Consider the following 23,260-nt stretch of genomic DNA (forward strand, 5'->3'; position numbering starts at 1 on the left):
TCTGATCTTGTCATGGTGTCTGCTTCTTAGAGGACCCAGTATAATACAGAAAGAGACTGTTTTGAATGAAGATGATGTGTACAGGAGACTTCTCATAGGCATTCATGGTTACTATTACCACTATCAGCAGGGAATGTTGAATTTATATAGAAATTATATTTTTTACATTAGCTAACTTTGTAGGAGAATCCTACCTCATTCATAAAATAAGTATTTTTGAATGCCTGTTAGTTGCTGGGCAGTTTCTAGCACCTGAGGATGCAGTAAGGTCTTAGGCCCTTGTCAGGATGAGGTCCTCAAGCTGCTGGCTGTGTAGTCGAGAATGAGAGCCTTTCTGTCCCACACCCTCCTTTTCTCTCTCAGCCACTCAGATAAGCCAAGGCACAGAAGGGCTGGAGATTAGTGTCTTTGCCATCAACCAAAGGTATAGATGTTCTTTTCTGACCAGGTCTCTCCACCCCCCTCTCTCTGTCTCATATTTTCTTGATCAACCACTTATTGCCTGATTGATGAGGTTCCATTAGTAGCTATGCTACTGACTCACACCATTCACTTCAGAAATTAAAATTTTCAAAAAAAAATTAAAATTTTCTCTTATTTAAAGGTAAAAAGTAAAATTTCAGATTTTCTTGTGATACTTTTGCAGCTTTCTCTCAGGCTCCTCTTTCACCTTTGTGGAGTTTTATTCCTTCTCGTAATGTTTTGCCTGGGTGTTTACTTTAAAAAAAGTAGGAGCTAGATCCTTATTGTCCCTCATGCACAGAGGGAAAGAAGATCAAGGTTAAACCTCTTACTTAATATCCTTATTAGGTTAATTTATTCCTACTATATCCAATCTTTGTTTGAAGATTCTTTTTCCAGTTTTTCCAAAGAATAACTAAAAAAAATCTTTATTCGTAGAGTCTGATTTAAAAAATTGGAGTAAAATTACTACCTTTAACCAATGGCCTTCAAAATTGATGCAAGCTTCTTTTTTTCCCCCTTCAAATAAATGCTAAGATATCTGTTTGTAGAAAATAGACATTAAAGGAAGCTTAAACTTTTGTGAGTCAGGGACTTTTTAAAATTTTTTTTTTGAGAGCCAGTTTATGACCTAATATTTAGGGAATTAAACTAGAGAGAAGAAATTGTCAGAACTTCAGCTCAAATCCTCTTGTTTTGTTAGGCTCTGTTGAGAGTTCAGGAATGAAAGTTGACAAAAACTCCTCACTGGGGACGTTTTATTCTTGGACTTTCAGAAGAAAGCAAAAGTGTGGTGGCTATCTGGTGACATTAGGATGTATATTTTACTAATTATAATTTCTAGCCTGTTAAATGGGACTGCTGTGTTCTGAAAGAATCAGATATTCAAGAAACTGTTTCATATCAATTGGCTCTTAATTTTCAGGTTTAAACTCTATAGAATTAACAACACCTCTGTATCTATGTCCCAGTTAGACCTTTGTATATGAATTCATTAAGATTCTCACCAGTTTTTAGCTGGAAAGTTTGAGCTATTACTGCTCTAAAATTTAATTTTGTTTTTACAATAATTTTTTCTACCAGAAGGATTAGCTTAGCTTGAGCTGTGCTGACAAATAAAATAATATCCAGGGATTTATTTGGAAGTTAAAATTACTTCTAGTATGGCATTCCCTTCCTTTTTTTTTATTTGATTTGTGTTGAGTAGGTAGAGAGAGCAAGCATTATTCCTTTTTTTTTTTTTTAAGATTTAATTTATTTGAGAGAGAAAGGATAACAAGCAGTGGGAGTGGCAGAGGGAGAGGGAGAGGCAGCCTTCCCGCTGAGCAGAGTCCAGTGTGCTTATCATGACCTGAGCCAAAGGCAGACACTTAACCGACTGAGCCACCCAGGCGCCCCACATTATTCCTTTTTTAAGGTTGAAAATACTCAGATAACAAAAAATAATTGTTTTTTCTATAGTCTAAAAACAGAACTGGTTAGGGCTGAACGCAAAAGAGATAGTGTTGGCTTCTTACTTATCACTGTGGCAGGATGCTTTTAACATAACCAGTTAAATGTTTTCATGTATTCTCAGCATCAGTCTTTTGACTTCTTTCTCTCATTATTTTAGCTATTAAAAATGGGAGGACTTTAATTTTAAAATGGGTGCATTTTAATTTTCCTGTTAGGACCTGAGTCTAGGTTGATGGGGGAAGGGCACAGTCCAGGGAGAGTGGCTAGATTGGGGAAAAAGAGAGATTGTAAAGGATGAGTGTAGATGAGGAGTAATCTAATTAATCAAAAACCGATTTGATTTAATCAGGAGAAAAAAAAACTTGTTTAGGAATTGAGATGGATAGTACTGAAAGCATTTTGACAAGACTGTTTAAAGTTTTTTTTTTTTTTAAAGATTTTATTTTTTATTCATGACACACACACACACACACACACACACACACACACAGAGGCAGAGACATAGGCAGAGGGAGAAGCAGGCTCCCTGCAGGGAGCCCAGTGCAGGACTCGATCCCAGGACTCTGGGATCAGGACCTGAGCCAAAGGCAGACAGACGCTCAACCACTGAGCCACCAAAGTGCCCCTAAAGTTCTGCAGTTTAAACAAACTGTTAATCCTGTGTTAGTCTAGATTCTCAGTTGCAAGGTCTAAGAATTCTGAACAGAAAGAGAGTGCATTTAAAGAGTATTTGATAGCTTGCAGTATCTTTATCTGGTTCTGGGAACCAGGGATCATGCCCAGAGTTCCACTTGCAGAGCTTTGTTTGGAGAAGTCAGTACCACCATCGCTACTGCGTGGACACAGCACAGCACGTACCAGCAGCACCGCTGCCCCTGGTGGTGGAAACGATTTGCTACCACCCACTGGAATCTCTGGTTCATAGTTTCCTGAAGACCTAGCTTCTGAATCCACGTCTGGGGGTGGCATATCTCATTAGTGGAATTCTGGCCAGGTCTCACTACCTCTTTATGAGGTGGCTGGAAAAACAAGTGTCAGTCAGTCATTTCCAGCTTTTATAGTGGAAGGTGGGCTCTGCCTCATTTGGTAGGAGAATTCTCAAACGTAGGAAGATATTTTAAAGTGTGTATCCCAAAGGGCAGATATGCTCTACCTGTAATGTTTATGCCTGATTGTATGGCAACACTGTTTTCGTATGAGAAAATTAAGCAAAGATATTTTGGGATGGCTTGAATGTACACACCTGTAGGTATGTGTGGGTATGTCTACTAGATAATCACATGCCTACTTTCATCTAGTTGATTAAATATGTGGCTGTATTGTAAAATCAAATTATTGATGTATACTTTAGAAATCCCCCCTCCACTTATTTCATAAAAAGTTATTCTAAGTCTTGACCCCTTTTATGTTAGTATATTTATCTCTGACACACTCTGAATTTTTCAGCACAGCTTTCCAGAGTATTTCATGGCCGCATCTGTCTGAGTTCTTTGAGATATGGCTCCTTTTAAAAATCTCTTTCTGATGCTTTCCTTGGATATCTTATCTTGAAGTACTGTATTCATTTGCAAACATTTGGACAGCCTCATACAAATTTTATAATACAGATACATTTTCATCACTTAATCAGTTACCTTGTTTCTTTCAAAGTGATATTTATAAAAGCACCAAACACAATTTGAGGTTTTCTCCAATTTCTTAGCTTCCTCTTGCTTTTGTAACCTAGACTTCTTTGTGATCTGCAGCATCTGAAACAAGTTGCGATTTGGGCCATTTCAGGCTAAGATGCCTCAAACAGTTCTATGTTGATCAAAATAATGGAAAGCACACTCCTTAAGGAGACTGTGAGAATTCTTACGTAGGATTAAGTCTTTTTTTTCCTGAGAGATAGTTTTGGGAAAAATATTTATGTTCGGATATATATAATAGTTCCTTTCTTGAGGTTCTGTTTCAAGAAAAAAAATAAGAAACATGTCTTTGATGCATGATTTCTTTGCTGTTATTCGTGATATTGGAGTTGAAAAGTAGAGTTTTCCCTTTAGTCTAATGAAATGGGAATTATCCAGAAGGTCATGGGAGAAAATAGTGGAAATTCTCCTTTGCTCTCAGATTATGCATTCCTCTGGGGTCAAGAACACTTGGAATCCAGGCTTAAAATAACAAGGGCCATGGGGAACAGACATAATTCCTTCTGTTTCATTAGGCTCAGTCTATCCTTGTTAGTACTGAGTGATTAGAAAGGCATGGTTTAGTACTCACATGTACTTATTCACTGTTTTATCTAGATTGAGACTTTAAAGAATAGTTATTAAAGATCTTAGAGGGTGTAGTTTTGGCTTTTACCTGAATATGGATTTCTAGCGCCATGCCAAATTCTGTTTAGATTTAGAACATCAGAACTTAGCCTTTGATCTAAATGGGGAAACTTAAAGTGGCAGCAGAGATTCGTCTCCAGAGTAGAGTCTGATTCTCTGCTGGTTAGCTGTTGTCAACAGATTTCTCAGTTACTGCTTGAGCTGCGGAGACAGGCAGAGATACCACCCTACTGGGTCTTTTCTTTGTAGACATTTAAGTTTTCACATCCAGGTATCTAACAAAAGGGATTTCAGACTTGCCCAGTTGGAATACTTTTAATCCCCCAGGCTGTTATAAAATAATCTTGTTCTTTAACCTTGAATTGTGAAGTTTAAATGGATTTTGTGATTTGCCATTTCAGCATTGAAATGTAGCCTACAGCGACACCTGGGTGGCTCAGTGGTTTAGCGTCTGCCTTCGGCCCAGGGCGTGATCCTGGAGTCCCGGGATCGAGTCCCACATCCGGCTCCTTGCATGGAACCTGCTTCCCTCTGCCTGTGTCTCTGCTTCTCTTCCTCTGTGTCTCTCATGAACAAATAAAAAAAATTAAAAAAAAAAAAAAGAAATGTAGCCTATATTTCTGCTTCTCTCAACTCATGTAGAATCCTAGAGTTGGATAGGACTCCAGAGGTCTCCTGGGCCAGCTGTCTCTCAGTGCAGGCCTCTGGTAGAGTATCCCTAGATGTCAGTCATTTAGATTGTACTTGATGTGAAAAGTTAGAGGTCCTACTCCCTGGTCCATGCCTGGTCCATGCAGGTCTTCTTCTTCTTTTTTTTTTTTTTATATCAATCTTCTTTTTTAAAGATTTATTTATTCATGAGAGACACACAGAGAGAGAGGCAGAGACACAGGCAGAGGGAGAAGCAGGCTCCATGCAGGGAGCCTGATATGGGACTCAATCCTGGATCCTGGGATCACGCCCTGATCTGAAGGCAGATGCTCTACGGCTGAGCCACCCAGGCGTCCCAGTCCACGCGGGTCTTTTTTTTTTTTAATATTATATTATTATATTATATTATATTATATTATATTATATTATATTATATTATATTTATTTATTTATTTATTTATTGGCAGAGACACAGGCAGAGGGAGAAGCAGACTCTATGCAGGGAGCCTGACATGGGACTTGATCCTGGGTCTCCTGGATCACACCCCGGGCTGCAGGCGGCGCTAAACCTCTGCGCCCCTGGAGCTGCACCCGTGCAGGTCTTATTGAGCTTTTCTTGATAGCGAACTCAGAATCTGCTCTTCAGCTTCTCACCATTAGACCTGGGTTTTCTCTTTTCTAAGCAAATCAGAATGATTTCTTCTTTCATGTAGCATCTATTTAAATATTTATGGACACCTTTCATGTTCCCTTTAAATGTTCTTTTCCTCTTCAATTCCATTGAATACCTCTGATTTTCTTACTCTTCCTAAACTGTTTTAGCATTCTGGGCATATTCCTGCTTTGCTCCAGTTAGAAAATGTCTCTCTTAAAGCTCAGTATCCATACTACTTAGATAGGTTCTGATCTTATAGGACACAGTTGAATGATTGTTTGGTTTGACCATAGCCAATATATGTGTTCATTCTTGTTTAGGGTATTCTTGTTCAGTGTTTATTGTTCACTCATGCCGAACCTTCATTTAACTCATTTTTAGAGACTAAAGCCCTTATTAAAGCATGCTATTAAATTCACGTAAATTGTCGTCAAGATAGTTTTATACTTGAACAATTGCCTTTCAGTGTTGAAACCTGAGTGATTGCTTATCCCAGCCAAATTCTACAGCATCACTTTTGAATCCCTCTTTTCAGCTGGACAGCTACATGAACTGTTTCTCTCATTCAGCATTCAACTTCTCATCCCAAACTTTGGTCTTCTGAAAATATGGTAAACAAATATTAAAAAATATATACAGTTGGTTAAGAGTAAGTAGAACGTCTTTGGCCATGATACTTGAGATTATCCTCTCAGGGTTCAGCCAGCTGTGGCCCAAGCCTACCTTGCCTCCTGTATTTGTAAATAAGATTTTATTGGAATCTAGCTATGCTTATTCACTTATCTACCATTTATGACTGCTTTTGTGCAAATGGCAGAGATGAGTAGTTGCCACCCAGCCTTTTATAGAAAAAGTTAGCTGACTCTTGCCCTACAGTGAAAGCAACTAGTAAATTAACACATTTTACGTTCATGTAGATGCATCCTGTTTCTAAGCAAGACTATCCAAAATCCTTTCCAAGGCTCATTAGTCATGGCTTTTTATGACTTCTTTTTGTGGCTGTTCAAGTGTTTTATGGGGAAAAATATGGTTATGCAATCTTCTATGTGTATTCTAAAATCACATTCTATATTTGCTTTTTCTCTTTAAATTACCTGATTGATTTCTAATGTACTAGTATTTGAAAGCTTTTATCCGTATTATTACTTCAGCTGTCTCTTTCAAATTGAGGGACTGTTATCACCAGAAATTTACTTCAGGGTTTTAGGGGCAGTCCTTGATTTGATACTCATTTGTTACTGGAGAAGAAGAATCCTGTTTTGGCACTAGAACATTTTAGTAATACTTATTACTAACAAGTATTATATAATACTAATGTGAAATTTATAAAAGGAACTGAGAGATTCCATGGAGTCTCCAGTCTATTTTGAGAAAAAGAGGAAAACAATCCTCTTTGCTCAACCAACAATTGCCTTACTGAAGCATTTTGTAGCCACTCTGTTACTTTGTTTTAAATGCTTAAGGTTCAGTTCAGAAGTTACAAAACAGATTTTTTTAAAGAAAAAGATAATTTTAAATTAAAAAAAATTTTAATCAAAAAATTTTCTGAAAAAATTGGATGTAGTGGCATCATAACTACTCCTTTTCTCATTCTGGAAATTTGCTTGTTAACCTACAAACAGTAGGACAGAAATCCATTATATTCTTTTCTTATACTAGTGCTAGATCTTGGGAGTCAGAAAGATATTGCATCAGATTGGTTCTCCAAGTGAAGAACACTCTTAATAATGACCTAAAATTGTTCGTGTGTAATCTCTGTGGACTGGTCCTTTTGTAAAGAACAATGTTTACTCCACAGTGTGGTGTTTCAGGGCTCGCATTCTAAAGGATTTCATATGTCTGTGTTATGAATGCCTATATATTTAGCATTTATGGAGCATTTCCTAGGTCCCACTCTGGTGGCTAATGGAGCCCATTGGATCTCTTCAGCATCTTCTGCTTATTTTTGTTGTCTTCAGCTGTGTTAGTGACACTGAATTGCTTTTGTAGTTCTGTGCCTTGAAATTGCACCCCTCCCCACCCACCACTCCCTTACTCTTATTCTTTGCCTGAGGAGCTCTGATGCCCTGTTTCGGGCCAGGTCTATTTTATCCCCTTCCAGAAGTCTCCTCTTACCCATTCAGCTTCCTCTTCTGAGCAGAGAGCCTGATGTGGGTCTCCATCCAAGGACTCCGGGATCATGACCTGAGCCAAAGGCAGATGGTTACCTGACTGAGTGCCCCTCACCCCCACCCATGGCCAAACTCTCTCATAAGTAACCTTGCCTTGTACTTCACAGAAAAAATAACCATCAGGTAGCAAGTCCCCGTGGCCTCTCTTCATGAAAGCTGCACACCCTTTTGTACTGATCCTTGTGTTCTTACTTCCTGTTACAAGGGAGGAAAGGATGACTACTTCTGTGACAGGTCCAAACCCATGCATGGGCAGCAGATCATCTCCTCCCACATTAGAGATTTTGAACCATCTTTTATGGATACTTCATGTGGGCATTTAGATGTTTTACTATCTTCTGGGTGTCTTCTACAATCTCCGATTTAACACAGCCCCTTAGTGCTTGCTTCCAGCTGCTTTTCCTCAAAATTGTCCTACTTCAGTAAATAATATTCTTACGTATACATTTGCTCATGCCAGAAATCTGGGAGTGATCCTAGAAATGCCCCCTTTTCCCACATTCAGTCTCTCACCAGGTACTTTGAGTCTACCTGACAATATCTCTGAAAATGGTCCTCTTTCTATTTTTTGTTATCATGACCTTATTCCAACCTCCCCATCCTCTCTTGCATATGCCATTCTAGAAGCCTCCTAGCGAGTCTTTCTCTTTCCAATTTTCCTCACCTCTAATCTCTTTTTCTCAGAGAGGCCAGGGAAATCTTTAAAAGATATAAATAATCATTGTATTAGTGCCCTGCTTAAAACCCTCCTGTGGCTTTCATCATGCCCCAAATAAAAGAACTCTCCCTAGGTGCACAGGGCCTTGACTGTTCTGCTGGTTTTTACTCCTCCCTTTCCATTCACTTCTTTGTTCTTTATGCCCCCAGCCACATTGGACTTTTGCTAGTTACTGTCAAACACAAATTCCTTACCTTAGGCCTTTTCCTCTGCTGATTTCAGGCTGGAAACCATTTCCCTTGCTCTCTGCACCCCTGTTTTCTTCATAACTTTCAGATCTGAGCTTAAATGTCATTTCTTTGATGGAGGTCTCCCTAGAAGTTTTTTTCCTTATAAATCCTCCAATAAATTCTTCACCTTAGCCCTACTTTTCTCCACTTGATGGGATTACTAGAATTTGCAGTTACACATTTACTTACGTGTTCATGTGAGTATCCTATATCTCCCATGCTAGACAGTAGGTTCCAGGAGGGCAGGGACTGTACTAATTTTGTTCGTAATTATGTCTCCAGCCCCTGGTGCTGAATACTCAGCAAATATTTGTCTCGTGAAATAGAAGTTTATTGAGATGGCTGCTTGGAATGGGGAAGTCCCTGTTTGGTACATTTATTGCAGTGTTGTGTGTTGGTTAAAGTTGGGCTCATGCATAATTGTGAATCTCTGCTCTTGTCTTTTGTGAACAGTTATTAGCCTCTGTGTTCTCAGCATGTCATCCTGGGTTAACTTTTTGTCTTGAGTGGACCAGCCACTCAAGACAACATGGAGGGTGTGTGTGTGTGTGTATGTGTATTTATATGTAGGTGTATTCAGGACAGTGAGCAGGCTAATCCAGATGTGGAAGCCTGGGCAGTGACACTGATGCTAATAGAAGTATGCCTTAAATTATTTTGAGATGTTGTGTTGGGAGTTGGGATCACTTTAAAAATGTATGGTGGAACCCCTCCTATCTGCTGGAGGCATTCCAAATTGTTCTGAGTGATTGGGCTTCCTGGAATGTGCTTTGTCCTGGCTCTGTTCTTTAGCACAAAAAATTTTCTGGTTTGCCATTTTGGTAGGTCACATGGTCAACAATGTAGAGAGGATAAAATTAACACATTTTGAAAATGATCCCTTTCCCTTGACTAGTTGTTGCTCTTAATTCTTTTAGTTCCCTGTTGCCCCAGCATCTTGAAACTTAAGTGACAAATTGTCAGGGTGAGAGTGACTAAAACCTAGTTTCTGGTCCAGGGAGCAGAGTTCAACCTTTAGGCATCTCAAGTAGGTATAGTCACTTTTCTGAGGATTCCCTACCTCTCAGTATGAATGGTCTCTTTGTAAGAGACCATTGCAAAGGGGCCTTTGGTTAAATTCAGAATCCTTTCTTTTCCTTTTATTTTTTTTTAGAAATTTTTTAAAAGATTTTATTTGTTTGAGAGAGCTCTTTCCTCCTTTTTTCAAGAATTTTTAAAAAAGATTTTATTTACTTATATGAAAGAGAGCAAGAGAGCATGAGGGAGATGAGGGGCAGAGGGAGAGGGAGAAGCAGATGCCCTGAGCCAGACTCAGGAGGACCCTGAGATCTTGACCTGGGCTGAAGGCAGATGCTTAACCAACTGAGCCACCCAGGTGCCCCAGAGTCCTTTCCTTTTTTTTTTTTTTTTAATTTAAAAAAAATTGTTTTTATTTATTTATGATAGTCACAGAGAGAGAGAGAGAGAGAGGCAGAGATATAGGCAGAGGGAGAAGCAGGCTCCATGCACCAGGAGCCTGATGTGGGATTCGATCCCGGGTCTCCAGGATCGCGCCCTGGGCCAAAGGCAGGCGCCAAACCGCTACGCCACCCAGGGATCCCTCCTTTCCTTTTTTAAGTCACTTACTTTCTATAACTTAAAGCGGAATGACACATTGTTGTAAGGTATTTTGAAGTTTCCTTTTCCATTCTGGATATTTCTTTTTTTTTTTTTTTTTTTTATTTATTTTTTTTTTTATTTTTATTTATTTATTTTTTTTTTTTCATTCTGGATATTTCTGATCTCCTGGAAATAAACAGTGAGAAAACCATACTCACCTGCATATTAGTAAGTGCATTTTCCTTGGGTAATTGTTCCCTTTTGTTTGTATTTTCTTTTTTAAAGATTTTATATACTTATTCATGAGTGACACAGAGAAAGAGAGGCAGAGACACAGGCAGAGGGAGAAGCAGGCTCCATGCAGGGAGCCCGATGTGGGACTCCACCGATCCTGGTACTCCGGGATCATGCCCTGAGCCAAAGGCAGACTCTCAACCACTGAGCCACCCAGGCGTCCCTTGTTTGTATTTTCAACATTGTTTGTTGTATATTCTGTCTTAAAACGAAAAGCCCCAAATCAGCCGTTATAAGAATGAGTGCAGTTGTGGTTGAAGTCTGTGTGTGGCTCCTGTCCTGTTGACCTTCCCCATCTGTACTGTTTGCCAGCATGCCCAGTATTTACTTTCTTGTGAGCTCCAGTGACTCTGCTGATAGACCTTAAATCCTCACAAGGAATTTTCAGTAAGATTGAATGTATTTAAACTCGCAGCCACAAACCTAGCTCTTTGCATAATGTAGTCTGATAACTAATAAAGGAATGTAATTGACTTGTAAATTTCTGAGGAGGGGGAGGGAAAAAAATCTCAAACAGAAGTGTTCTGTTAATGAATATGATAGGACCGCTTTGTTGTTTAAAGACAACCCGCATGCTATTTCCCTGAAGAAAGAGCTGCACATTTCACTGGCAGTTTGCCCCACCTCCTCTTCCCTGAAAATATTTATGGAGATGTAGTGTGTTAATAAATTTAGAAGTGATTTAATGGTTGCATTGGCAGGGTGAGATAAGGTAGTTAAAATATGTTGTTTATTTTATTTCTGGGTGGGGTGGAAGAGGGAAATGAAATACTGTTTTTTTTTTTTTCCTTTTGGGAAACCTAATACCGTGTTCTTTTGTTATCATTCTTGATCTCTAGGCATTAAGTGTAACTGAAACCCTGATTAAACCCTTGGAAAAATTCAGAAAAGAACAACTTGGAGCCGTAAAGGTTTGTGCCTAATTTGCATGTCCTTGTAAATGGAAGATGGAGGTGCCTCTGCTACTTCAGTGTATACTGTGTTCACATTTGGCAGCTCTGTAGGAGATGCTGGAGTAAACCATCTGTTGTTTTATGTTTTAAATGTGCTTTTTTCCCCTTTTGGGCACTACGAAATTGTAAACAAAACAAAAAACACCTGGGCAGGTAGTAAAAGCTTTAGTAATCTTTGGCTATACCTTCCCACATAGAGTCTTGAAAATCTCCTTAACCAAACAGCCCATTCCCTCAAAAAAGACGAAAAAGGCACAGCTTACCTCTGTAGGGAGTACAGTTATGTCATTGTATGCCTCAATTTTGTGGAGGAGGGTAGTGTTATGTGAAGGGTTAAGATTAGAAACACTGCTACACCATGATGCCATTGAAACTAAGAAGAGAATATTGTGAGGTTTTTGGGACGAAATTTCCTTCAATTGAACACAAATTTATTGAGCTGCTGTCATGTGCCAGTATTGTTATAGGTGTTGAGGCGTCAAAGATGAGTGACCCACAACCTGCACTCAACGATCTGGGATATGGGAGTTAGCCAGGATTTCTGGGAATAATGTGGTGACTTGACCACAGGGAGCCTGGGATATATTTAACAACTTCTAAAGTTTGTGAATGGAGCTTTGAAATTATCCCAGAGAAATAATTTCCACCAACCTTTCCTGAATTTTGTGCATTCTCTTTAGGGACAAAAAGTAACATTCATGTGTTGACTATTTTTGGGTTGGCCCAGAAGAGAATAACAACAATTTTAGGTAGAGAAGAGAGTTTTTATATTTGTATTTTTCCCCCAACGTGGCTTGGGGAGATAATTTTTTTTTTCCTTATCTTCCTAAACAAAATACTAAAATCCTTTTGTACAAATAAATATTGTGGCTTAAATGGCTATAGCTATACCGATGGACTCAAGGAATGCCAGCTTTTTAGTTGCTATTTATAGAATCATTTCTCCTTTAAGTGACTTGTTAAAATACTAGATGCTTCCTTTTGGCATAGTATTTTACCATTTTTAATGAAGGGCTGTGTTTTGAGATGGGTTACGGGGAGGGGGTAAACTCCAGGTCCTCTTCCTGGGATTGTTTGCTGACTGCATGAAGCTGACTGTGTCTTCTGGCTTTGCAGCAGGGCACTGAAGGTCTGCTTTCACACCTGTGACCCTGGGCAAGTAATTGGCTTTAGTTCCTTATCCGTAAAATGAGAGATTTGGGGATCTGGCTGCTTGACTTTGTAGTTTATGATTCTGTTTTAAATCTTGAACATCTTGCTTGGTTCTTTCTTTTTTTTTTTATACTTCATTGGCAGGTATGGAATTTAAACAGTGTCCATTACTTATTTTTCTTATTTTGATTGGATAAAGGTGTTGGGGGGGGGCGGTGAGGATATATTATGGGAATGAAAAATGAATAAGAATTCATATATTGTATTTTTATTTGCCATCTGCCTTTTTTGTTTTTGTTTATTTATTTATTTACTTAAGTGGGCTCCATGCCCAACGTGGGGCTTGAATTCCAGACCCTTCAAGATTTTGCTCTACCAGTTGAGTAAGCCAGGAGGCCCCCTACTGGGTTTTTAAAAAATTTCTGACCTCGAATTTTCTATTGATTGACTCCTCCCTCTGAAACTTAATTTCTTTCTTTTTAAAGATTTTATTTATTTATTCATGAGAGACACAGAAAGAGAGAGGCAGAGACAGAGGCAGAGGGAGAACCAGGCTCCCTGAGAGGAGCCCCATGCGGAACTCGATCCGGGGCCCCGGGATCACACCCTGAGCCAAAGGCAGACGCTCAACCACTGAGCCACCCAGGCGTCCCTTTACTGACAGTTTTATGTATTCTGATAAAGAGTAGAGAAAGGTAATTTTCCAGGTGATCTAGTGCTACATAAGCACCTGTCTCTTTCATTAGATAATTCAGTGTTTCAGAGACAAGGCTGTGCTTTTCTTTATTTTTTGCTAGCCTCTACACTGTGTTAATATATAAGGGTATCTAATAAATAACCTATTCTACTGATAATTCTAGAAGAACCTAGGGAGGGTTTGTAACCTGGATACTTGATTTTCTATATCTGTGTTTCCTAAGTATGTAATAACGTTTTGACAAACATATTTTTGTTTCACTGGTTAACTGGGATACTTAAGAAGAAGTTTATTCTCTTAGGTTAAAGGTCTTTTAAAAAGAAAAAAAAAGAAGACAAAACCAGAATAAAATAGTTTTCATGTGGGGATTTTAAAAACAAATGCCCTTGAAAGTTGACCAAAGCAGACTGTTTAATACATCCTTGTCAGAATGTCGATCTTTTCTTTCTCTTGTTTTTCCCCACCTGGCAGGTCCTGCTGTCTACCTTTCCACTAGACCTCTTTCCGTTCTTTTCAGTTTTGGTTTCTCCGGTTTCCAGAATCCCAGCAACACATTTAAGTTGTTGTTTTCATGTGATCTGAACTGCGAGGTGGTTTTTGCAAGTTGGGCTTTTTAAAAGCCCTGAGGTATTCTTTTCTACTGTTTGCCTCTGGATTTGTTCTCCTTCCATCCTTATTTGTCTGGTTTGGGCTTATTCCTCTGTTCTTGGAGGTTCTGCTGATTTTTTCCATGCTTGCCAGCTTCTCCTCTGTATTGGAAAAATTCCATTTCCTGTGGCAGGACACCGATCCTTCTGTGCTGTGTCACATGAGGTGGCTACTCAGAGTTCCCTTCAGGGCCTAGCTCAGCTGTTACTTCCTCTGCACTCTTTCTCCTACCCTGGGGCTTGTCACTTATTCCCAGAGTGTGCACAACACTTTATCCATAGCCACTGCCCATTACATGTCGAAATAGCCACAGGAGACTAGTACAGGTCCCAAACAAAGTAGGAACTTAGTCTGTTGCATAAAATCTCCAAGAAATGCCACAACTTGCTAAGATGTACAGCAGGAGAATTTAAAATTGCCCTTTTAGATATATTTGAGCAATCCAGTAATGAAAATGTGGCTTCAAGCAGGTGGCAGCCTGCAGATACAAATAGAGGCAACTACACTATATTGATAATAGAGTCTATTCAAATGCTAGTTTAGAAAGAGCCAATTACCATTTTATTCCACAGAATAAAAAATTGAACCAGAAGGGTTGAAAAAGATGTTAGTTTCATGTATTACAATTTCGTGCCTCAGCCATTCGCTCAACCTCATGCCAAACATCTTTTATATTTCTAAGACTGTATCTGATGACTAAATATTTAATAAAACCTGATTTCCCAGGAATCCATAAATGACTACAAAATGTGGATAAAAAGCAAATCTTTTAAAATAATTTCTCAAATTATGTTTGATAAAGTAGAAAAAAATTATATTTCCTTCATTTTAGCTATAAAACATTTACTAGTGCCTGTCATATGGCAAGAGGTCCTGGGGTGCAACTGTGAATTAAAACACTGGCTGGTGGGCCTTCGAGAAGTCTGCAACTCTGGAGGAGGGGAGGATGTCAAGTAAAAAAAGCCATAAAAATACACTAGAAAGTGTATAATTGGGGGTAGGCTTAGGTGCTCTGGAACATTCCCTATTATCTCAATTCTGGACTATCAGGCAAGTCTTTCTGGAAGAACTGATTCTTTCTGGTTTGAATCCCAATTCTGCCCCTCAGCTAGCTCCGTGATTCAGGGCAAGTTACTTATGGCCTCTAGCTCTCAATTTCTTGGTCTTTAAAGTGAGACGAATGACCCCTGCCTCAGAAGGTTTTTGGGAGGAGTCAATGAGCTTGATGGTGTGTTTCCCATGTCTAGAGTAGGGCCCAACATACCTAGTTGCAATTTATTTTATTATCCCATTTATGGCTTGTGCTGCATCAACTTGCCAAATGAAAATTGTTCAGATTTTGGTCCACTCTCTGAATGTAAGCTTCAGAGATAATGTGCCACAGTACTGTGGCTTATGACCCTTCTGGCCAAGTAGTGCTGAGGCAGTAATGGATAGGTGACTCTGAATGAAGCAAGTGCACAGGACCCCAGGGTGCCTGTCACCTTTGTCCTTGTTGGTGGCATTGCAACCGTGGGCTTCTCCTTTCTCTCATCCTCTGATGGATGTCTCTTGGGTGTGGTGTCTGTTGCTAGATTCTGAGGGGAGAAAGCTGAATTCTCATGTCTTTGGATAAGCAGAAGGGACTTTATGGAAAGGGAGACAGTGGAGTTGAATAAGGCAAATGAATTGTCGGGCAGGGATAGGTGACACTTGGTGTGAGAATTAAGAGAGGGTGCTGCTTTTATGCCACCGAGTGGTAGGGGGTACTTCATGGAAGAGGTGGTGTTTCACCTGGACTTGTAGGATGTGTTGGTAGACAGGGGAGGGTAAGAACAGGGCTCTCAAAACCCTGATTGGCTTGGACAACAGGATTGCATTTGCTAGCAGGTGTCCTGCTAGCATTTTACACGTGTAGGCATCTTGTTTCTTGAATGTGTGAGATTACACTCTTCTTCTTATTTAAATAAAGGAGGAAGATTTGGAATCTCCAAGAAAGTATCTAGTTCTCCAGACTTGTCATGCCTGTTATTTAATGTTTATAGTTGTAAAAGAAGCCTTTTCATTTCCTCATCCCAGGAGATTTGTAAAATAACCAAAACATTAAAAAAAATCATCTGGGAACTTTAAAAACTACTCCCCCAACTTCTTCCAAAACAAAACAAAAAAATTCTAGTATCCTAAAGAAATGTGGACAATTCACAGTAATGTTCAAGTTTTTGTGAATTCTGTATATGTTCCTTATCATTTTTAACAGAAATACTAATATGTCATTTTTAGCAAAAAAAAAATTGCTTAATCTTAAGAATGTTTTACGCATTAGGAATATTTCCTTTTTTCTTATACATTAACTCTATGTTCTCCCTGCTTTGTTTTTGGCCTTTTTGCTTATTTATTTATTTATTTATTTATTTATTTATTTATTTGATATCTAGATGTTCTTATGGTTTCTCTTGTTTCTTTTTTGCTCAAAAAGCATGCCTCTGTTCTGAGATCTGATGAAACTTTTTTTTTCTTAATGGCTTCATTTTTTACTGGTGACTTGTCAAATCCATCTCGAATTAATTTTGATATGAGCAATGGGTCTCTGTTTCCAAGTAGTTAACTAATTATATCAACACCATTGGCTGAATAATATTTTTTAACCCAGTGATTTATGGTAAGACCTTAAAAAATATATATGTATTATATGTAGAATATATATATTACTATATATTCTATATATGTTAGAATATATACATATATACACACACATATATATATATACACACACATATTCTAATGTATTCAAAAGACCTCATTACTTAAGTTTTGTTTCTTAGGTTTCTGAACTTCCTTTATCATTTATATAGCATACATCTTATTTGGTTACAATATTTTATTTCATTTCATTTCTTTTATTTCTTTTTTTATTTATTTTATTTTATTTCTTTTATTTAATTTTATTTATTTAATTTTTTATTTTAAAGATTTTATTTATTTACTTATGCATGAAAGACAGAGAGAGAGAGAGAGAGAGAGAGAGAGAGGCAGAGACACAGGCAGAGGGAGAAGCAGGCTCCAGGCAGGAAGCCCGACGTGGGACTCGATCCCTGGGCTCCAGGATCATGCCCTGAACTGTAGGTGGCGCTAAACTGCTGAGCTACCGGTGCTGCCCTACACTATTTTAAATAGTAGCTATTCTTTACCTTTTTTGGGGGTGGGGTATGGGTGGTTTTGTAACAGATTAGGAGCTGACTTTCAGTGAATCATATGTAACCTATAAACATAGTTTTGTTTGGCTTCCATATAAAAATCATTGGATTTTTCAGCTGTTCTAGAAAAATCAGAGGACATGGCTTGTATACTGGCCTATATTACCACATAGTAAAAATCTGCGGGAGCCATGATGTGGCCACCTTACCCTCTAGAATAGATGGACTGTCTGGTTTACCATTGCCCCTACCTCTACTTAATGAGTTCTACTTCTCTCTTGCTTATTCATTATATTACTATCTGGCTCAGACTTATGTGAATTTGTACTGCTGTTTAATAAAAGAACTTTTCATTGTATTTAATTTGATGTTTCTTAGAACCTTTTGTTATAAGTCACTCAATTTGTGTGTGTGTGTGGATATATATATATGTATATATATGTATGTGTGTGTGTGTGTGTATATATATATATATATATATCTATCCGATAGACCAGTGTTGGAGAAAAACCACTGTTCTTTATCGGATGCTACTTGAACACAGTCCGTTTTAAAATTCACATTATTTCTGCAAAAAAGCCATATGAGCACAAAGAAACAGAATTATATTCTATAATGGCATTGAGAACAAATGCAAGAAGAAATAATAATTTAAGTCTTCAGGTTTAAAAACAAAACAGCATTTGTATAATGCCATACCATGTGTAAACTAATGCATTTCCACTCTGTTGGTGGGTGGAATGTTGTTTCTTGGCTGAATTCCTTCTTCACAGAACCTTTTGGTACCCTGCTTTCTTTCATTCTCAACTTTACCCACATGTTAACTTACAAATCTCATGGAACTGCTGAGTGTGCTGGGTGTTTTGACTGCTGATTTTAGCATCACTGCTTCCTTTGTCCCATTCTGTGATTCAGATGAAATCAAATGAGTAAAAATATATTCAGTATTCCTGGTAAGTACGAATCTGCAAGGATAGGGAATGTTTTTTTACTATATTATCCTGCTTTGTGGTCTTGTGGTGAATGCAGCGGTGGGACTTCTCTTCCTGTATTGTTTGAACCCGAGATGCAGATGCTCAGAAAACCCTGTGATGCTGGTGCAGAGTCACAGTAGAAAGAAAGTGTGGCAGGGACCAAAACCTGTCTTCTCACACCTAACCCAGTATGCATGCCACCATACTGACTTTTTAAAATAGTGGAGATTCTGAAATGGTGGCTATATGTTTGTTTTATGTTATTTTTTTGTTAGCCACCAAAATAGTTGATGAAGAATGTAGTAGTAAAAACGGAAGAGAGAGTAATCACATATAAATGCCTTAAACTTTTTTTTTTAATAGTTGTAAATTAAGAGCATAAAGAAAAAGTGCTTCTGTTTCAACAAAAATGTGCCTGTTGTCACACGTAGGTGAACCATAGGATCATAGAATTTTAGGACTGGATCAAAGAAGGATCTAGTACAAAAAAAATCCCTGATCTTTTCTGTAATTGAACATACTTAGGTTGTGTTGTTAAATTTTTGTTTTTTTCTAAGTTGTGCAGCTAGTTTGTAATTAAACTTGGAATAGAAATGGGAAGAAATGTCCATTCCTGAGACTGCCTATCCTCCCTCACTGTGGGATGATTTCAGGGTCTTTAGAAGAGTCGATGAAGGCTCTGTCCTAGATTCCCATAAAGCAGCGGTTTATAGTCCCATGTTGTGAAAAAACTAATGATAAATGTGAAGAAAAGATTTTACATGCTCTGTTCAGTCTCTTTGCCTAATAGGAAAAAGATTGTATCAGAAAAGATTATTTTTGCTTTAGAAGGTAGAAGTTGAAAAATAGGGAAGAGAATGTTCCTTTCTAGGAGCCCTTGGAGAGTTAGGGAGAATTTGAAGTAAATGGAAACATTTTGACAGTATGAGGACATAGTGTGCTCTCATTGGTGCTCAGAAATGTTTATTAAAAATCCACTTAAATTGGCAGGCAGTGTTAGGGGAGATAGTCTGTCTTTTCTGTATTTAACAGTTAGGATACTTGTTTTCTCAAAAAGCTTCTATAGCAAAAGAAAAGCAAATGCTAGTGCTAGGCAGTACCTGAGAAATAAATGTTTGTAATGCTCACCAAAGAGTTTCAGTACAAAGATGTCAGTGGCTTTAGGCCCTGTTGACCTATTGAGAACTTATTTTCAATAGCATTACAGAAATCATGGTGAAGGTTTGGGAAAGGAGATGATGTTTCTGATCAGAGGGTCTTATTGTTAAATTCCCACTGGACAATTAAGGAAGATCATTCTCATTGTTTCTCCCGCCCTCCCAGTTGTGATGATGATGGTGATGATGATTTTTTTTTTATCTAGACCAAAATTTACTCAGTTTTAAAAGAATCCCGTTTCTTTGCCAAAATCTGCACAAGTTTGCTGTTTTAAGCCTGTGTTCTTTTTATTATTTCTTTCAATGAGGGACAAGTGACATGGCATTCCTTCTAAATACTAAGTGTAAGTATTGACAAATACTGTGCTTCATAAAAAGCCCATGAAAGGAAAAAAAGAAATATGACCTTTCTGTCCTGTTTTGATGATTAATACGCAGTGGCCTGGGTACAGATAGATTTTTCAGATAACTTTATTACACTTAGTAGTACTTTATTTTTACATATTAATCCTCTTTTGAGCTTCCCAGTAGATAAACTGTATAAATGCATCTTCCCCCTGTTTAATCATAGTTTTCTGTGTTTTTTTTTGTCTTGTAGGAAGAAAAAAAGAAGTTTGACAAAGAGACAGAAAAGAACTATAGTCTAATTGATAAACACTTGAATTTATCAGCCAAAAAGAAAGACTCCCATTTACAAGAGGTATTTTTACTTTTCTGTTTGTTTCTAAAATTCAATAAACAGTGCATGCGTTTTCTTTTTAAAATGTGCTTTCCTATTGTGAACTTTTCATCTAAGATTATTAGGGATGAAAAAAATGAACAGTATCATAATGAACAAGACACGAAATAATGAATTCATCTTATGGTGATTAATTCAGTATAGATTCATAGCATTAACATTTTTGGTTCTGAGTATATTTTCACAGGAACAGTTTTATCCAGTATTATCAAAGAACAGATATATTATTTTCAGGAAAAGATTCATTAATTGGCTTTCAAGATTTTTTTGAAGAAATGAATTGAATTTAATAAGCTCATCTACGATTTTGCTTTTATGTGAAGACAGCATTAATCTTATTTAACACTGAAGATTCAGGAGGTTCAGATTCATTGGAAAGAGAGATCTATTTTACTTGTGTTAATAGACTCATTTTTTTTTTTCTTTTTGAGGGAGCAGTGTGTTAGGAGAAAGGAATTTATATCTTATCTCTCATTTTGTCTTTTCTTTTCTAAATTCCCTAGTACTTGTGTTTTCTCACTCACACACTTGAGTGGAAATTCAGTGATTTCCAATTTGGAACATATGTTTTCATTAAAAACAATGCTGTTTTGCAGCTGTTGACTTGTTCCACAAAGTGTGATGTTTTTCTCATTTGTTTATCTTTAAACTGATAAAGGATCTGAGTGTAATATACCACTATAATATACATATACTAAAGTATCATCAAAATGACACTAACAACTTTGGCTCCAATATATTTAAATGCCGGATATGTAGTTGCACGCCCTGTTGTGTGTGGGGTCATTTTGACATTCCTCCCATGTCACATTTGCTTTTTCCTCTTTACAAAGTTTGACTGACATTTGGAAGGCATTTGACAGTTTATAAAAGAGAAGGGAGCTTTTATACCACTTAATCTTCAAGACAATACAGTAGGGGACCCCTTTCTTCTTGTTCCATATTATGTAGAAAACCATCATTGTTCCATATTATGTAGAAAACCATCGTTGTTCCACATGCTCCCCATCTCCTCCCCTCTCTCCATTTTGAAATGACAGCTGTTGTTTTTACTCTTTCTTTATGCCAGCGGCTTTCTACCTGTCTTCTCCCCTTATCTCCCTTTTCAGGTATTCTGAAAAGAGTTTTCATGCTGCAAGTAAATTTCCATCTCCACTTGACTATCTAATTATGTTTTTTGTTCGAGCTGTTACTCAGGCAAAATCTTCACGGCCATCCTTGGCCCTTTTCCTGCCCCACACCTAGTTTGTCTGCATGTCTTCCTTAGCTTCAGAATATTCTCATGGTATCGCAACTTCTGACCCCCACCACCATCACCCTGGCCCATGCTGTGGGCCACTGTCAGACTGATTGCCATTAAGGACTCTTAATTGGTTTCCCTGCTCCCACCAATGTATTCCTGGTTTGTTTATTTATGTATTTATGTATGTATGTATGTATGTATGTATGTATGTATGTATGTATTTATTTATTTATTTATTTAGTATTCCTGGTTTATATTCTGTACAGCAAGCAGAAGGAGCCTTTATGTTGCTTCTCTTCCCCAGACCCTCCCTAATAGCTGCATCCAGAGGCTCAGGGCCCACCCTCCTGTCCTCACACCCACACGGGCTGCTGCTGTGCTCTAACTGGCCTGGGACAGGCATACTCTGCTCTGAGCCTTTGCTTTTGTTGTCCTTCCTGCCTGGTACTTTTCCAGCCCAGACCCACATGCCTCACTCCTCCAAGTACCTCAGATACTCTCCACTCAGAGTTTACCATCTTATTTAAAGTGTCCCCCTTATGCTGCTTTGATTTTTTCATACTCTTACGAACATTTGACATACTATATATTTGGTTGTTACATGGCTTCTTGCACTAGCATGTGAGCTCCTTGAAGGCAACAACGTTATTTTATTCAGTATTCAGTCTTTTTTTACATCTAGAACAGAGCTAGTCAGGGAGTAGGCCCTTAATAACTGTTTACTGAATGAAGACGTGTGAAGATGCTTGCACAGTGAGCTAGGGCTTCATTAATTCATCATTCCCAGAGATAATCAAACTTTAGATCAAGGAATTTGAAGAGACCCTCGAGATGAATGATTTTAGTTTCATTTAAATTGTATATTCTGTCCTTCCTTGCTGTTTGCTCTTTACAAACATACACACTCCTGCTCGAAACCTCTTTCTTTTTTTAAAAAAATATTTTAGGGGATCCCTGGGTGGCTCAGCGGTTTGGTGCCTGCCTTCGGCCCAGGGCACGATCTGGGAGTCCCGGGATTGAGTCCCGCGTCGGGCTCCTGGCATGGAGCCTGCTTCTCCCTCCACCTGTGTCTCTGCCTCTCTCTTTCGCTCTGTGTCTATCATAAATAAAAATAAATAAATCTTTAAAAAATATTTTATTTATTCACAAGAGACACAGAGCGAGAGAGAGAGGCAGAGACACAGGCAGAGGGAGAAGCAGGCTCCATGCAGGGAGCCTGACGTGGGACTCGATCCCAGGTCTCCAGGATCACGACTTGGGCCGAAGGCAGGTGCTCAACCCTGAGCCACCCGGGCGTCCCTTGAAACAGTTCTCTATTACAAGTGTGACGGCCTTCACTGGGGGGGGGGGGGGGGCACTCTAAAAGGAAAACGTTAGGTTTAGATCTTCATTGATGTTGGCATTGGCTTATGTATTTCTCATCTTCAGTAAACTGAATTGAAGTATTTAAGAGGTTTATAAAGGTTGCTGAGAAGGTGCTGAACAAAGGCATAGAAACTTGTATCATTCCTTTTCCTTGTTTCTAATGAAAATAGCAAGAAACGACTGTGGCAGACAACCAAGTTGGCTATTTGGTACTTCTGGTAGGACCATTAGATACAGCTCTACATTTATTGGGCACAATAGCTTCTACTTCCATCCACATCCCTAAGTTCTAATTAATATTTTCACTAGAACAAGTATTAGACCTTTGAGAAAAATCTATTTCTTTAATTTTTAAAGTATATTTTTGCTTTTTGAGTAATCGAATGATTATATTTTAGTACCTATGACTAGAGAAGTAGATTGTTTGAATAACTTTGCCTGAGAATTGTCTATTCTTATTTTACGTGTTTATAGCAAGAATGGCCAGAAATCAGATGATGATCAAATAGAAATTTGTTAAAAAAAAAAAAGTCACTTTGTGGGCAGCCCAGATGGCTCAGTGGTTTAGCGCCACCTTCAGCCCAGGGCCTGATCCTGGAGGCCCGGGAT

At 38.3% G+C, this 23,260-nt stretch overlaps 1 protein-coding gene across 12 annotated transcripts in view; it reads left to right on the plus strand.

The window, feature by feature from the left end:
* Positions 1 to 23,260, plus strand: part of ARHGAP10 (Rho GTPase activating protein 10) — a 358,414-nt gene that overhangs the window by 144,299 nt on the left and 190,855 nt on the right. For all 12 annotated transcript variants that reach the window (XR_012006112.1, XM_072773557.1, XM_072773558.1 and 9 more), the window contains 2 exons: positions 11,390 to 11,461; positions 19,903 to 20,004. Coding sequence is in view for 11 of the 12 variants with exons in the window: in XM_072773557.1 (XP_072629658.1) it covers positions 11,390 to 11,461; positions 19,903 to 20,004 (174 nt within the window). In the remaining variant the exon portion in view is untranslated. The remainder of the gene's footprint in view (positions 1 to 11,389; positions 11,462 to 19,902; positions 20,005 to 23,260) is intronic.

This window comes from Canis lupus, chromosome 13 (assembly GCF_048164855.1).
Source record: "Canis lupus baileyi chromosome 13, mCanLup2.hap1, whole genome shotgun sequence".
Lineage (NCBI taxonomy): Eukaryota > Metazoa > Chordata > Mammalia > Carnivora > Canidae > Canis > Canis lupus.